We start from the raw sequence: 15,403 nt of genomic DNA, 5'->3' as shown, positions 1-15,403 counted from the left end.
GAACTGAACACTGCATTCATGCTAGTGTGTAAGATCCAGAGAGACGCTTGCTCTTGTAGGCAGGCCTTTGTTAAAACTTGAGAAATATTAAAAGAAAAAGTGAACAAAAAGTGCCCTATTTGGCAGTAAATGCTGTGTGTACTGGTCTTGGTGCAGAAATGAATTCTTTCTGCTATTTGAATCTGGAAAGCAAAATACCACCCTAAGATACCGTATTTAAAATATCAGCAATACAGCACTGAATATTTGTACACCCTAAATTTCAAAGAAATTTCTTATTCAGAACACTTGTTTTCTCAAAAAACCAACCTCATGAAGTAAAACTACTTCTATGGTAGGTACAGATCAATGCATTTTTATTTAACTGTTGTATATTAAACATATTCTCCTCCAAATTTTTTAGGTCTGATTGAATGTGAAGAACCTAATAACCGACTGGATAAGTTTGCAGGAACATTATTCTGGAGAAACATGAGTTATTCACTGGATGCTGATAAGATTTTATTACGTGGATGTAAAATCAGGAATACAGACTTCTGCCATGGAATGGTCATATTTGCAGGTATTTATGAATTGAACATGTGTAATATTTACCGACTAAAAGCATGCCCTATAGAGTGAAATGACATCTTTATCTTACAAAGGTCGACTGTATTTTATGTCCCAGTTTTGTAAAATAGTAATACTAGCACTTGTTTGCGTATTGTATCTTTCCTTTTTTTCCTTTGTTTTTAGGTGCTGATACAAAAATAATGAAAAATAGTGGAAAGACAAGATTTAAAAGGACAAAAATTGACTCCCTTATGAATTACATGGTTTATACTGTAAGCCTTTTTGTTTAAAATTCAGATGTTTGAGTTCATTTTTAAGTGAATAGAGTGAATGCAAATTTAGGAAACTTTTTTTTTTTTCCTTTTGGTGTAATAAGTATGTTTCCACTTTGTTTTAACCTGATGAGTTGGGATGAAGTAGGAGGGAATCTAAAAAAGGTGCCTCGCTGTTGGCGGACTCTGCGACCCTAAACCGCATGTGTAGCGCAGCCTACGTGAGGCAGAAAAGTGCTTCAAAACCAGTTTTGCAGGTGCTTCTGCTTGTTGCACTAAATTGTTGGACAGAGACCTGAAGGCCCAGGTCCTGGTCCAGAGGTCTATTCAGCCTGAAAGGTTCAACACCCATGGTTTTTGTCCTTCGTCAGCACCCCTGGGGCGTGTGTATGAGGAATACTCGCTGTCCTACAACCCGCACTCTACTGAGTGTGGTTCCCTGGGACAGGGAAAGAGGAGAGAAGAGCTGGCCTTTTGGCAGGCGGAGGCCCTTAACTCATCACAACTGCGGTTCTGCCCCTGCTTCGAGCACGTTCGTGTACCCTCTTCGCTGCCTGCTTAAATAAACATAAAACCATGAAAGTTATGCTTGGGGAATAGACTAAAATTACAGCCCAGATTATTTGAAGAGACTGTTTTGTGGGAAAGGTTTGCTCCCCTTCTCCTTACTTACAAATACATGCAATGTTCCATTTTGAACATGGAGATTTGGGATTTACATTGAGCAAATGTTCCTGAAGCATCACAGGCCTCTCTGTGTACGCCGTAGATTTTTGTCGTCCTCATCCTGCTGTCGGCTGGCCTTGCCATTGGACACACTTACTGGGAGCAGCAGATTGGCAACTCGTCTTGGTACCTCTACGATGCACAAGACTTCAGTCCTCCATATCGTGGCTTCCTTAACTTTTGGGGATATATCATTGTTCTGAACACCATGGTTCCCATTTCTCTCTACGTGAGGTAGGTAAATACCTTGGCCTTTAGTAGCTGAACTGGTGATAGGGTTGAATTACTTAACTTACGGATTAATGGTGAATGGACTTAATTTCCTATTGGTGGTAACAAATGCAGCTTCATGTTGGATGGGAAAGCATATTAATTCTCTGCCTTACTGAAAAGACATTGCATACACTCACCCTCTTCACTGAGATTTTACAAGAAAGTGATCTGTATTGCTTTCATATAAAATCATCACTCAAGGATCTTTGACTCAGAATTTAAAGATACCAAGCTTTTCTTACAGTATTAAGCATATCTGCTCTATACTTCAACTAAGGAAAAAAATTCTCCCAAGCAATGGTGTCTGACAAAATTGGAGACTTGATCCTGCTAGTATTTAACTTCTCAGTCTAATTCTGCAGTCACAGTGCATGAAGGAAACTACTTGGAAAAAAAATTAAAATGGAAAAATAATATTTTCTAGATTTATTCTCCAAAGAGAGGCCTTACTGCTCCATGAAGTATAAATAATTTTGCCTTTGACAAACCTGTCTGTAACACATTTGAAGTCTTCCAGCCTCCTACCTGCTCTTCTCCAAATTGTACTTAAAACGCTATTCCCAAGTGGGATTTCTATTTGTTATGGGAGCAGCACCATCGATACTTTTGGCTTGCTAAGGCTGTAGAGGCTTTTCCCCAGTTACTGCGGTGTGAGCTGTGTGGTCCGACATCAGTTTGAGTGGCCTGTGTAGGGGTGATGGTGCTCTGTAATGTGCTGGTAAATGTAATTGTTTTGTCTTAAGCTCCTGGGCTATATAAGCAATTTGAGTCCTGGAGGATGAGTCCCCTGGATCTGATAATATGTCATTATTTTGAAATATGAGATGCAGCTGGGAGTGAGAAAATTAATTTTATTTCATTTAGCGTCGAAGTGATTCGTTTGGGCCAAAGCTATTTTATAAACTGGGACCTGCAAATGTATTACCCTGAGAAGGACACGGCTGCGAAGGCCAGAACCACCACGCTGAATGAGCAGCTGGGGCAGATCCACTACATCTTCTCTGATAAGACGGGAACGCTTACACAGAACATCATGACGTTTAAAAAATGTTGCATAAATGGCCAAAGATACGGTAAGTCTGTGCCACGCTGCCGCACCCTGTAGTGAAAACCATGGCTAGCACAGGGGCTCTGATTCGTGGCAGGAGCACAGAGGGAAGACCCTGCAAGTCCCTGTGTGGCACGGCTGGCAGCCTCTCACCAGTCTATACAAATGAGTAGGAATTTTAATGCTTGTTTGAAATCAAGTGCATACGAGTCTTTTTAGTTTGAACTGAACTTCCACAATTTAGCCCTGGCATTGAGTAAAGCTCCAGTCAAATTGAATTGTTGGGGTTTTCCCACCGTTTTCCCCTTTAAAAAGTGCAAACTGATGGACTTGAGTGGAAACTTCCCAGCAGAAAAGTCAGAAATGAGTAATTTACAGAGTGCTTTACTTTTGGTAGAAACGCTTCAGGGACAAAATCAATCTAGAAACAAATAAGAAAATTTAGTAAGAGCAGCAGTTTTTCATTTTAGTGTTAGTTACTTCCATTTCCAATCTTGTCTGGATTTCAGTATATAGAATATGCAGCATATGTGCTCCAAAAGTATTGTTTGGTCAGCTCAAGTAACGAAGAACACAGTGTGCTAACGCCACATGCTTTTTAAACATCCTACCTCTGAAGAGAGATGAGGAATTTCTGACAGTGAAAGCTGTGTTAAGCCAACATGGATGTTTTATGACAATTCCACTGTGTATTTTTTTTTCCTATATTTGTTTTAGTGTCACTAGTATACAAAGGTACTGCGGCTGTGAATGAATTTGCGTTTTTTAAAATCTGAGCTATTCTAGTGCAGTAGATATTCTATGTATTTTTCACTTGTTGAATGAGTTGTAAAAACTTCGTTGTTCTGTCCTGTGCCTTCTAACTGATGGTGCTTGCATTGCAGGAGACTGCCGGGATGGAGCAGGGCAGCTTCAGAGCCAACCAGAGGTAGGTCGGTCCGATCTGGCGCTGAAGTCCCTACAGCCTGTAGAACAGGGAACGTTCCCTTGCCAAAGTACAAAGAGATGCAGGTAGGCACAAAGCAATTGCACAGGAGATAACTCAAACTCTCTCTTCTTCTGTTTTCTAAGCAGCAAGTGGATTTCAGCTGGAACATGTACGCAGATGGGAAGTTCTCATTCTATGATCACTATCTGATAGAGCAAATAAAATCTGGAAAGGAGCCAGAAATTCAAAAGTTCTTTTTTCTGCTTTCCATTTGTCACACAGTCATGGTTGACACTTCTGATGGTGAGTATGTTTTTTGGTTGTGTTTTTTTTTTCTTGTGTAAGGGGAAACAGTAATTCAAATCCAGTTGCACAAGGGAGAGGTCCAAAACTAACGTCAGTCCCATAAGTGAGAAGGAGGGTTAGGCTGCTCTTTTAAATTAAACAAAAGCAAGAGCCGATGCTATTCCCTGTGCTGAATTTATCTGACCCTTTATGGAAGGAGGACTGTCTTTATGACATTTACAGTTGTGGCAAATGTGCATCTTAACAGCAGGTTTAGAAAGGTAGGGGAACAGTTTATACAGAGATCTTGTGTTTTCATGTTATGGGTCTTCTCTCTGTTCAAATACATCTTTAAAATCTCAAAAGCATAAACCTCCGATAAAATTATAATGACACTAGCATAGTCTTTGGCTCCACATACATCTGTGAAAGTACAAACACATTTGGAAGCTTGTTTTCAGTGTGGAAAAACAAGTGTTTTCAGCATGAGGCTTTCATGCTTTTACTCCTTGACTCACAGCCCCATAGACGTATACAAATCATGTATGTCTGTCCTAAGCAAATAAGCAAAACGAATAACAAAAATGTGACAGAAACTAAATTTAGAGGTGAACAGCTACTGAAGAATTCTTGAATGTGAAAAATAAGGTTGGAAGATTCAATTAAAACATTATAGAGTAATACTGCTTTACTCCCGTCTTTGCAAGATCTCTCTGAAACCAGCAGTCTCCTGTCCTTTCCTGCTCTTCCTGTTAATGTTTTTGGGGTTGTTTCCACTACATTGTATTGGTGTTGGTGGCCAAGGATTTGTCTTTTGGAGCTTTCTTTGGAAATGCTTAAATGAATGGATTGAGAAATTAAGATATTTAAGTTATATTTGTTTTGAGACAGAGAAGTTAGTTTTTGCTTTTATACCTGGAGGGAAGAGGGTTCAGTGACTTATCCTGTTTGGAAAGCACATGTAATACAAAGCAGGGGGGGTCCCTAGTCCCTCTTCTCTGTGTGCACTGCTGTCGGGTGCTGCAGCAGTGTCTTAGACCCCACTTCAGAAAGGGAAAGGACTTTGCATGTCCAGCTCTCAATCACTCTAAAGAATGGGTGTGAATTTTTTAGCTGTGGTGTCCAAGTGCCCCCGTAATGCTCAGGTATATCCTGGCTTTCTCTTCTTTTCACTGTTTCAATGATACAGGTCAGCTCAATTACCAAGCAGCTTCCCCAGACGAAGGGGCCCTGGTTACGGCAGCCAGAAATTTTGGCTATGTTTTTCTTTCACGAACACAAAATACTATCACTATAAGTGAAATGGGGATTGAAAGAACTTACGATGTCCTTGCTATCTTGGATTTCAACAGCGATAGAAAACGGATGTCTGTCATTGGTAAGCTGGTTACAACCAACCTTTATAGAAACAGTCACTTGTATTTCATAGGTGAAAAAGTATGTGCAAGGGAAGTTGAAGTCAAGAATTACGGCTGTGTAACACACAGTCCTATGATAGATTTTTAAGCCACATAGCTCTGGATAGCAAAAGAGAGGCTTTGTAATTAGGTGCAAATATGTCCACTAGACAGTCCTGGTGTTCAGACATGGCTTCTACTGAAGACAATCTCAGGTCCCTTTAGTAGAAGCTTGAAGAAATGCTGCAAAGATGATTTATTCCCCCTTTTCCCCAGAAAACAAACAAGTTGTATGTTCCTCTAGCTATTGGCATACTAGGTATGCAGGTTGAGGTATAAATAGCTCTTCAGTTTTGATTTTAACTATCTTTAAAGAAGTCAGTCTTGAATCAGTTAGAAATCCGTTGTTTTTAAGGCTATAGTTATGGTGCATTGTATCTCTAGCGTATGTCTCTGCCCAGCTCCTATGGGCAAGTGAGATGTTAATACTGTATGAACCATTATAAAAAACATAATCCTTGAGAGTTTAAATATCCTCTCCTGTCATGAAAGAGAAGAGGAAATGCACTTGTCAACCAAGTTACTTAATTGAACAATACTAGAGATGATGAAGAAGAAACATGATCTTGTAGTTTTGGTACTTAACAGCAGTACACTGAAAAATCTAATCTGAAACTATTGCTTTATTTAAATGTGCTCTAACATTTTGTCCCATCTCATATTTTACTCCACAGTAAGAGAATCAGGTGGAAATATCAGGCTATATTGTAAAGGGGCTGATACAGTAATTTATGAACGGTTGCACCCAAGGAATCTAAAGAGAGAAGCTACAGAAGAAGCACTAGATGTACGTTTGTATTTTATATGCTGTTTTTAAATTAATTTTTTATTTCTGACTACAATCCAATTTTATTAATTTCCTTTTCCTAAGCTATTAAAACAAATGCAGACCTATAATTGGTTCTACAAGTCATCCCAAACCTGAGAAATAATCAAAGCAATATAAGTTTTCATGCATGTTCTTAAAAATGCATTCATTTTCTTTTCATGAGAAGCGAACTTAAATTTTGTCTACATGCTTTTTTTTCCATAGTTATCAGTATTCCAGACCACTACACTCTGTTCTGTTTGTCACCTCTTCAGTCTTTCAGTTCAGACTGCCTTGTCAGCTGTAATTTAATTTTTGGCGTTTCTGAAATACCCAAGACTAATTGCACAGTCAGATTTGTTTTATCAGACTTAACAAATGCTTATGATCTTAACTCTTATGTTTGGATTACAAATGAAGAGTTTTGTTTTGTGGATATGTTTGGGTTTTTTTAATTATTTTTCAGATTTTTGCAAATGAAACTCTTAGGACACTCTGCCTGTGCTATAGAGACATTAGTCATGATGAATTTGAAGCATGGAATAAAAAGTTTGTGGAGGCCAGTGTAGCTACAACTAATCGTGATGAAGCTCTGGACAAAGTATATGAGGAAATAGAAAAAAACTTGATTGTAAGTCAAGCTTTAAATTTTTAGTGTACTTTTATTCTTATATAAGAAGAAACAGATCTTTTTGAAAATAAATTATTCTTGTTTATTAGGACACTTTGATTTAGATCTTTCCAGTATTTTATGGGCTTTAGAGCCCCGCCAAATTTTAGCGTTTAACAGAATGAAGGGACATGTATTTTAGTACATGTATTTCAGTGTGGTCATTTCCATATGCAAGAGTTTGTCTTTACTGAATTCTTAGCTTGAGCTGTACCTTGGCTTGAAGACATATCCAGAACAGTTTCATTCTCTACTGAAAATGAATCAGTTTTCTATACATGTTTATCCTACTAAATACCTGTATTTCAAATATCTTCCAGCTGCTTGGTGCAACAGCTATTGAAGACAAACTACAGGATGGAGTTCCAGAAACTATTTCCAGACTTTCAAAAGCAGACATTAAAATCTGGGTGCTTACTGGTGACAAAAAAGGTGGGTTTACTTACAGCCAAAGAGCTAGTAAAAACAGGATAAGGGCTAGAAGATAAACTGGGACAAATGCAGACTAGAAATAAAGCATATGTTCCTAGAAAAGCTTAGTATGAAAATCCATTTAAATCAAAACTGGAGGAATTTCTACAACATGCAGAATTTCATTGCAGCTGTTCCCAGTCCAGAGTTACTGGATGGGCTTCTGTGTAACTTCTCTTCCTCCAACAGATTAGCCTAGATGACTGATTTGTGACTGTCTTCTATAGGGAAATATCCAGCTACTGCTTTTCCCAATACAAAGCAAACGCAGGACAACTTGCTTTTATAACACCAGGCTTGCTTGGCTCTGAGGGCAGGTACCAAAACTTGTCTTTTTTTACAGTGAAAATTTACTTTTCAAATAATCACAAGTGCTGCTGACAGAGACTGATTTGCTTTTCTTTTGGTAGTTGCTAGTCTGCAGTCCGGCAACATGTTTTGTGAAGTCAGTTCACAAAATGGCATTAAGTTTGTAAGTAAGAATGGCTGTATTACAGCCTTGGCTGGAGGTGCAGCCCGACCAGCTTCTCTCTGACGCTGGCAACAGCCTTGGTTCAAGGAATCCAGAGTAAGGACAGGGCAAGATAGCGTGGCATACCCTGTGGTTGATTCTTGCAATGCCTTTGATGTAAGAGCTCTCTGACATGGAGACAGCATCTCCACCATCAAGTTACGTAGGCCCTGGTAGATCTTTCTTCCGTGAATTGGCTGATAGACTTTTCCGGGTCACTAACAGTTTTTGCACTCAAAACATCTTGTGACAATGCATTCCACCACAGTAACGTACATTTCATAGGAAATGTTGCATAGGAAGTACAATTCCCTGTTGTTGACTTTAAATGCATCGCCCACTGCGCCTTCGTTGCCGCACAGTTGTTGTATGACAAATAGTTAACAAGCGTTCCCTCAGCTTCTCTGTGCTATGTATGATTTTTTTTTTTTCCTGTTCATCCACACTGTGGTAATGAAAGGGAACTTGTCATACTGAAACATAACTTCAAAAATTACTTAAGAGGACTTCAGGTGCTGCTGGCTGCTCCCAACAGTTAGTCATGACAGAACTGTAAGTAAATACTTTCCTCTCTTATTTTTTCATTGTAGAAACTGCTGAAAATATTGGATTTTCTTGTGAACTCTTAACAGATGAAACAACAATCTGCTATGGAGAAGATACCAGGCAAGTGAAAAGCACAAAGGATTTCTTTTGTGGGAATTAAAAATGTTCCATTTTTAAAATTAACCCAGCAGTAACATTGGTTTATCCCATAGTGACTCTTCAATGACCGAACAGTATTTCTTGGCAGTTGTTCAGCTGTACATTGTCTGTTTCTTTCCTTGTTACAGAATTGTAATTTTACAAAGCAACCTCTTAATTGTGGGTAAAGGTGGTGATACCCTATTTGCAGGAGGTTAAACGTTCTAGGTCAACAACTGCTGACATTAAATTTGTCTTGTAGTTCAGACGAGTCTGGAGCCCACCTGGAGTGGGCTAAGCAGGTCTCTCCCGAGTCCAAATCTTGAGTAGTTGCCAGGTCTGCTCTTGCTACCTGTCCCTGAATTCCAGCATTACCCCAGCTGGTCTTTCACCTTATCCCATGCTCCTGTATGCAGTACAGACCTATGCTATCAAAACACAGTGGATCGCAAGGTATTCAGCGCTTAGTCATACAGAATTTGTCAAAATGGTTAGACCCAAGGAAAAACAACATGGGACTGGGAGAAGAACTAGGGCCTTGTAACAGTGTCACAACTATTCCTGACTCACTTTTCCAGATTCTTCCTTATTTGCAAACCAGTGTGATCCTCTTTTCACTGTTGCTCTAGCACTGCTTAGAACATCACCTAATATATGGCAAAAAAAAGTCCTTGCAGCATATATTGCATTTCTTTCTTGCAGATTTTCAGCCTGGGACTGATCTAGCTTAAAGTTGATCCTTGATTTTTCTGTAATAGTATTCACCTCTCTTTCCAGTGCTCTTCTTCAAACTAGGTTGGAAAACCAGAGGAACAGAGCTGGATCAAGTACGCATTCCTCTCTAAGAATGAACGAGCCTTTCTTCCAGGGTAGTCGAGATCGTGCTTTAATAATCACTGGCTCCTGGTTGGTATGTACAAAAGATGTTCTCCTGTGCCTTTGAGATTTTGGGGGTACCACCAAGTCACAGTGTCCTTCACTGAGGACTCTGTTCATTTGTCTGCTTTGCTAAACCAATCAATGAAAATTCTTTGGCCATTGTGCTGCCAGTTGAACACATCTGTTTGATATTTATGTTCAGAAATATTTTTGGGTTTGAAGGTTGAAAATAGCACTCGATAAAATAAGGAATGTCTTGGGCTTTCCAGATCACCCTGGTAGCTGCCATCAAAGTAAAGCCAAGCCCCTGCAAAAGCACAGTCTGATTTTCAGAGTATTTATTCTTCATGGGAATGCTGGTCTAATGGAAAAAAAAAAAAGAGAGAGAGATGACTGCCAGCATTACAGGGTGCATGGCTTCAGTATAGGCACAGAAATCGCGCTTGAAATGAGAGATGGGAGTGAAAGGGTAGAAACAAAAGACAAGTTTCCTGCTCAGTCCTGCAATATAGTGCTCTCTCAGGAGCTTAGAAAGCAGAAAAGAGCTTTTAGCAGAGAGGTGGCTAGCAGTAATTCAGTGACTATTACCGACCCTGTTGGCAGGCTGCTCTTACAGACACCTGTAAAGGAGAAAGTCCAGTGAACAGCTAAGGACCGTCTGCCACGTTTCAGCATTCCAGCCCTAAACCTTTATTGTGTATAAAGAAATGTACATCTGTGTATAAGGCATAGGAAGCAGGCTGGGGATGCCTAAAGGTAATCTAGCAGGAGCATCAGATAAAATGGCAGGTCTCTGTTACACCCTATTCCAGCTGAACTGCCCCAGAGCTAACCTGGGTATTTATAGGACGCTTCCACATGTGTTGGGCATGGTCGTGCTTCGTTTAGGAGATGGGGGAATAGGAAAGAGGAAAGTTTAAATACCAGAATGTTTTCAAAAGTGAAGTCGTTCCCATCAGAAAAAAATAGTCCTTTGAACTCTGCAAGAAGTGCTGTGACACTAAATAGAAGCATTTTGCTTTTGTTAATCCCACCAAGTACATTCTTTTCATTGTTTCTGTAGCTCTTTGTTCACTCCTCTGCACGAACATTTTATTAAAATGCTATAAATGGGTGATGGGAGCATAATGAACTTAAGTGTGTTGTATAGGCAGTACTTGGAGTGCAATTTAAAATAGTGTAGAAGGGAACATAATATATGTCTGTTACACAGAATGAAATCCTGCTAGAGAAGAAAAAGAAGAAAAAGAAACTTAAACTGAAATTCCCTAGAACAGCAGAAGAGGAAAAAAAGCAAACTGAGAAGCGAAGAAGGGCTGAAGCTTACAAAGAACAGCAGCAGCAGAATTTTGTTGATTTGGCCTGCGAATGCAGGGCTGTGATCTGCTGTCGAGTGACTCCGAAGCAGAAAGCCATGGTGGTCGAGCTTGTGAAGAAATACAAGAAAGCTATTACTCTGGCTATTGGGGACGGTGCCAATGATGTAAACATGATTAAAAGTAAGGCAGCTGTAAAACTTCTCTCGGTAGGAAAGATCTCTTCTGGGCGTTCTTCTGCAGTCTCTTCACTATTACTCTTTGTTCAGAAGACTCTACCATCTATTTCATTACCCACGTTAACATCACTTGGGTTTTGTTAGCTTCTATGCCTGTGCTTTCCCTTTTTGAGGAAGCCCTTTATGAAACGGTTAGTGGTTTTTCCTGATGTATTTTAGCTTTTTCTGTAGACATTCCCTGAGAAGGGACTTGAATTGCATCTGTTGTTATGTTGTGGGTTGCAAAAGTGTACAAACTAGTTTTGTACAACACACTAGTGTTTTGTACAACACACTAGTGTACAACACTAGTACAAAAATATAAAGAACAAAGCAATAGCTTAGCTGCCCCTTGCTTGGAGGCATTAGCCATCCTGTATTGCAACTGGTGCTCTTTGAACTGCTTCCTGAGAAATCCCACTGAGAAAGAAACTTCTGGGGTATGGTTTATGTTACGAGTGTGTTTGTAAACTGCTTGGCCAGTTCGTTCAGGGGTTTGCTTGCTCTGTCTCATTGCTTAGTTCTCCCTTGGTCAAATTTCCCAGCGTCTGTTCTGATGGAACAAGCACTGAGAGAGAATCCAAGCGATGGTGGAGACGTGAGCAGTAAATAAGAGGGCAAGGAAGGGCTTATGCACTGTTGTGTTAGTCTTCAGTGCAGCCTTTGTGCTGAATACAGAAATAAAATGGGGCAGAACTGGAAGCAGAGAATAGGAACCGGTAGAAGATTTACCCTCGGTCGTGTTGTTCCTCTCCCTTTGTTCAACATAGTGTGTGGTGTTTGTTTCATTAACTCAGCTGCCCACATTGGAGTAGGAATCAGTGGCCAAGAAGGGATGCAAGCCGTCATGTCAAGTGACTACTCTTTTGCGCAATTCCGCTACCTCCAAAGACTGCTGCTGGTCCACGGACGATGGTCTTACATTAGGATGTGCAAGTTTTTAAGATATTTTTTCTACAAAAACTTTGCTTTTACACTAGTCCACATCTGGTATTCATTCTTTAATGGCTTTTCTGCCCAGGTAAGAAGTGTGTAATATTAACTAGCAGATCTTCCTTTTTGTCAGTGCAGAATAGCAAAGGCTTAACCTGGGAAGTGATGGGAACCTGAAGTTATCATCAATAATTTCTGCAGGAGAATAGGTGATAACTACTAAGCTAGTTAACCAACTGCTTAGCTTGTAACTATGATTTCAGAACACTAAAGTCAGTGTCGTGATTGTACACGGAGGAAGAAATTGTTATATAGCGGTTTGGGAAACCTTTCCCAACCCTCCTACTTAAGATACTCCTAGGTGAAGTGAGATGGTGCATGTATATATCAGCAGGAAACCAAACCCGAAACTTTTTATCTTGAATTGCTGGCTAGAATGGCTTGAAATGTGCTGCTTGTAACTGGCAGCATTTGAAATTCATATAGTGTTGAAACGTTGTGTTGAAAGGACTTTTAAGAGTTGAGATGCATCTATATGGGCAGATGTCATTGCATGGACCAGCATGGAGGGTCAGGGCCATCGTCACAGCGCAGCAGCCCTGCCTGAGGTGAATGCTGTTTGCTGTGATAGAAACTATGGATGCCTAGGACAGAGCAAAAAAAGAACATAAAAAGAAACCAGGGTTCCCAGACTTGCATGTGAGATGCCAAGTGCTCGTCAGTCACAAGTGCAGCTGTAAACCAGACTGACACTTAGTGTGAGGTGTTCAGTTTTGATAGTGTTCCAGGTCAGGTAACACCGATGGTTTGTAAGGAGTGGGGCAGCTTAATACAGGCTAAAAATAGTTTCAACAGAGCTTTGAGCGAAGGTGCTGCTTGCCTTTTGGGTAAACACTGAGACAGGTAATTTAATGCTATAGTAGAGCACATGTGGATTTTCTCAGGAATTGGAAGGAAAAGGTGTGATCAAAAAGAAATCATTAACTACTGAAATTCCTCCTCTTCTTGCAGACAGCATATGAAGACTGGTTCATCACGCTGTACAACGTATTGTATTCTAGTCTCCCGGTTCTGCTAGTTGGCTTGCTTGACCAGGTATTCTCCATGTTGTTAACAACAGAGGAATCCACAGGCATCTGACATCAAGTCTTTAATTACACTGAAACTGGTTGCTTTGTTTTATGTACAAGGCATTTTGGGGGTTTTGTTTGGTTTTTTGGATTTTAAAAACGTATTCCTCTTCCCAGTGTGTGAGGTAACAAGAGACAATAAGCAGAGGGTTACTGAAATAACCAAAGTTATTCGGGTCAGAGGTCTTCAGTGCTCATAATGTTTGTTAAAAATATTTCTAAGTGCCTGCTATTCCATGACATCATTCACACAGCACAGCGATGGGTGGCTTTGTTAATGGAAAAGATATTCCTCGCTTATCCTTCTGAGCTGAAGATATAGGGACTGAACAATTTTGAATGACCGTATTTGACAGGAAGTCTTGGTGTGTAGCATTTGTTTTAATTCAGCGGGACAAGTGCTCTTGGCCTTCTCCACTTGTTTTTCCATACAAGGCTTACCTGCTGATTAGGCAACTCAATGTTTCTGCTTTCTTTTGTGATAAAACCTAAGAAATAAATTCAGTACCAAATTAAGATCTCACTTGAGTATTTGTTAGAGACTTAAAGTTAGGACATGCAATGATAGCCCCCATCTTCTGCTTATTCACCGTGTAGGGAAAGGACTCCAACACAAAACATAGCTGTAAAGAGCTGTGCAACCGTGGGCATTGTTGTCTTGGCAAATAATGGGCTAAAAATGTAGGAACCTGGAAATGGGATATGTGATAGCTTTGTGAAAGATGTCCTCCAGACTTGGTTCTTCCTAGTTGCATGCGTTACTCTGTGCAAAGTCCTGCTGCCCACACTGCTATTTGAAAAGGAAAAGAAATCTGCCATTGCCTTTGGGACATTATATGGTTGAGCTTCTTACTCTTCAAAGCTCACACTGAGAACAAGAAATTGCAGCAACTTTTTTTTCTTTTCCCCCTTTATTAAGGATGTGAGCGACAAAATGAGTCTTCGGTTCCCTAGACTGTATGTTTTGGGACAGAAAGATTTACTTTTTAACTACAAGAAATTCTTTTTAAGTTTGCTTCATGGAGCTATAACTTCATTGATAATCTTCTTCATACCATATGGAGCTTACCTTAAAACTATGGGACAAGATGGAGAAGCACCTTCAGATTATCAGTCGTTTGCTGTCACAGCAGCATCTTCTCTTATATTTGTCGTCAATTTTCAGGCAAGTAAGCTTAGCTTCCTGATTTCTGTTGCTCTGAAAATACTTTCCAGTCATGTTTCTAAACTTGTCCACTAAAAACATAACAATATGCAAAAAGCTTCCCATTTTTGCCTTCTCTCTTCTCTGATGGTGCTCTCTGTCTGACTGATGTGTAATTGGATGAGAGATGACCAAAACGCTGTCAGTCTTCAGAGTAGTTGACATTATTTTGAATTAATAAACTCATTTGGAGCTTTTGTTTGCTTTCAGATTGGCTTGGATACATCTTACTGGACTTTTGTTAATGCTTTTTCAGTATTTGGGAGTATTGCACTTTACTTTGGTATCACATTTGACTTCCACAGTGCTGGAATCCACGTTCTCTTTCCTTCTGCCTTTCAGTTCACAGGTCAGTCCTTGTGTTTTGTGCTTCTTGTTCCTGTCTCACGCAGCTTTGTAACTTGTGCAGAACTGTGGTCAAAATGTCATGGCATGAACCTGGTGCCTGTGAAAGGAAGTGATGTTAAATACTAATTCACTTCCAAGGAAGGGGTTTGTTTATGTTTGGGGCTAGGTTGCTTTATTGGAGTACTTTTCTTTCAATGAAAATGAGCTGGAACTTGACACCCAGCAGTACAAGTCTGCAAATGAAAACTAAGTTAGAATTGGTGGGGCAGCTTAAAGTAAAGGGAATGCGATGATCTGACGGGGTACGTCTTCGCCAAGTTGCTCTAACTGATCAGTGGAAGGTAAAACCCCAAAGACAGAGCCAAATGCTGTTAGCAGCTCCTTGGGATTTTGCTGGAAGTCCAGGGAGGTGTAAGTAGCAGCCAGCTGGAAATTTTTTTCTGAGGAAAACTGTGCTTCCTAATTTTCCTAGTGACAAATCTTTCATATGTTGCCTTGGATCTAAATATCCCCACCAAAAGTAACAAACCCCCTCAATTTTATGTTCTTATTTTTAAGCTGAACCTAATTGAAAAAAGGTAGTTGCCTCCAATATAATGTTTTTCTTTGACCTTTAGTAATGTTTTAGACTTCTTTTATAACTTCCTTCTACCTGAATACTTTATGCATTTCAGAAGTTTTATAAAGATA

General features: G+C 39.9%; 1 protein-coding gene across 1 annotated transcript in view; it reads left to right on the top strand.

Moving 5' to 3' along the window:
- The window catches only part of ATP8B1 (ATPase phospholipid transporting 8B1), a 43,310-nt gene that overhangs the window by 25,022 nt on the left and 2,885 nt on the right, over window positions 1–15,403 (top strand). The window contains exons 10-26 of the mRNA XM_050913010.1: window positions 404–562; window positions 736–824; window positions 1,594–1,784; window positions 2,688–2,896; window positions 3,756–3,799; window positions 3,946–4,102; window positions 5,274–5,462; window positions 6,216–6,328; window positions 6,816–6,980; window positions 7,340–7,451; window positions 8,592–8,667; window positions 9,463–9,595; window positions 10,778–11,063; window positions 11,896–12,119; window positions 13,043–13,126; window positions 14,081–14,326; window positions 14,576–14,714. Of these exons, the coding sequence (XP_050768967.1) occupies window positions 404–562; window positions 736–824; window positions 1,594–1,784; window positions 2,688–2,896; window positions 3,756–3,799; window positions 3,946–4,102; window positions 5,274–5,462; window positions 6,216–6,328; window positions 6,816–6,980; window positions 7,340–7,451; window positions 8,592–8,667; window positions 9,463–9,595; window positions 10,778–11,063; window positions 11,896–12,119; window positions 13,043–13,126; window positions 14,081–14,326; window positions 14,576–14,714 (2,616 nt within the window). The remainder of the gene's footprint in view (window positions 1–403; window positions 563–735; window positions 825–1,593; window positions 1,785–2,687; window positions 2,897–3,755; window positions 3,800–3,945; window positions 4,103–5,273; window positions 5,463–6,215; window positions 6,329–6,815; window positions 6,981–7,339; window positions 7,452–8,591; window positions 8,668–9,462; window positions 9,596–10,777; window positions 11,064–11,895; window positions 12,120–13,042; window positions 13,127–14,080; window positions 14,327–14,575; window positions 14,715–15,403) is intronic.

Source organism: Gymnogyps californianus, chromosome Z, assembly GCF_018139145.2.
Source record: "Gymnogyps californianus isolate 813 chromosome Z, ASM1813914v2, whole genome shotgun sequence".
Taxonomy (NCBI): Eukaryota; Metazoa; Chordata; class Aves; order Accipitriformes; family Cathartidae; genus Gymnogyps; species Gymnogyps californianus.
Note: the sequence above shows the minus strand (reverse complement) of the source record. Positions and strands in the feature narration are given on the sequence as shown.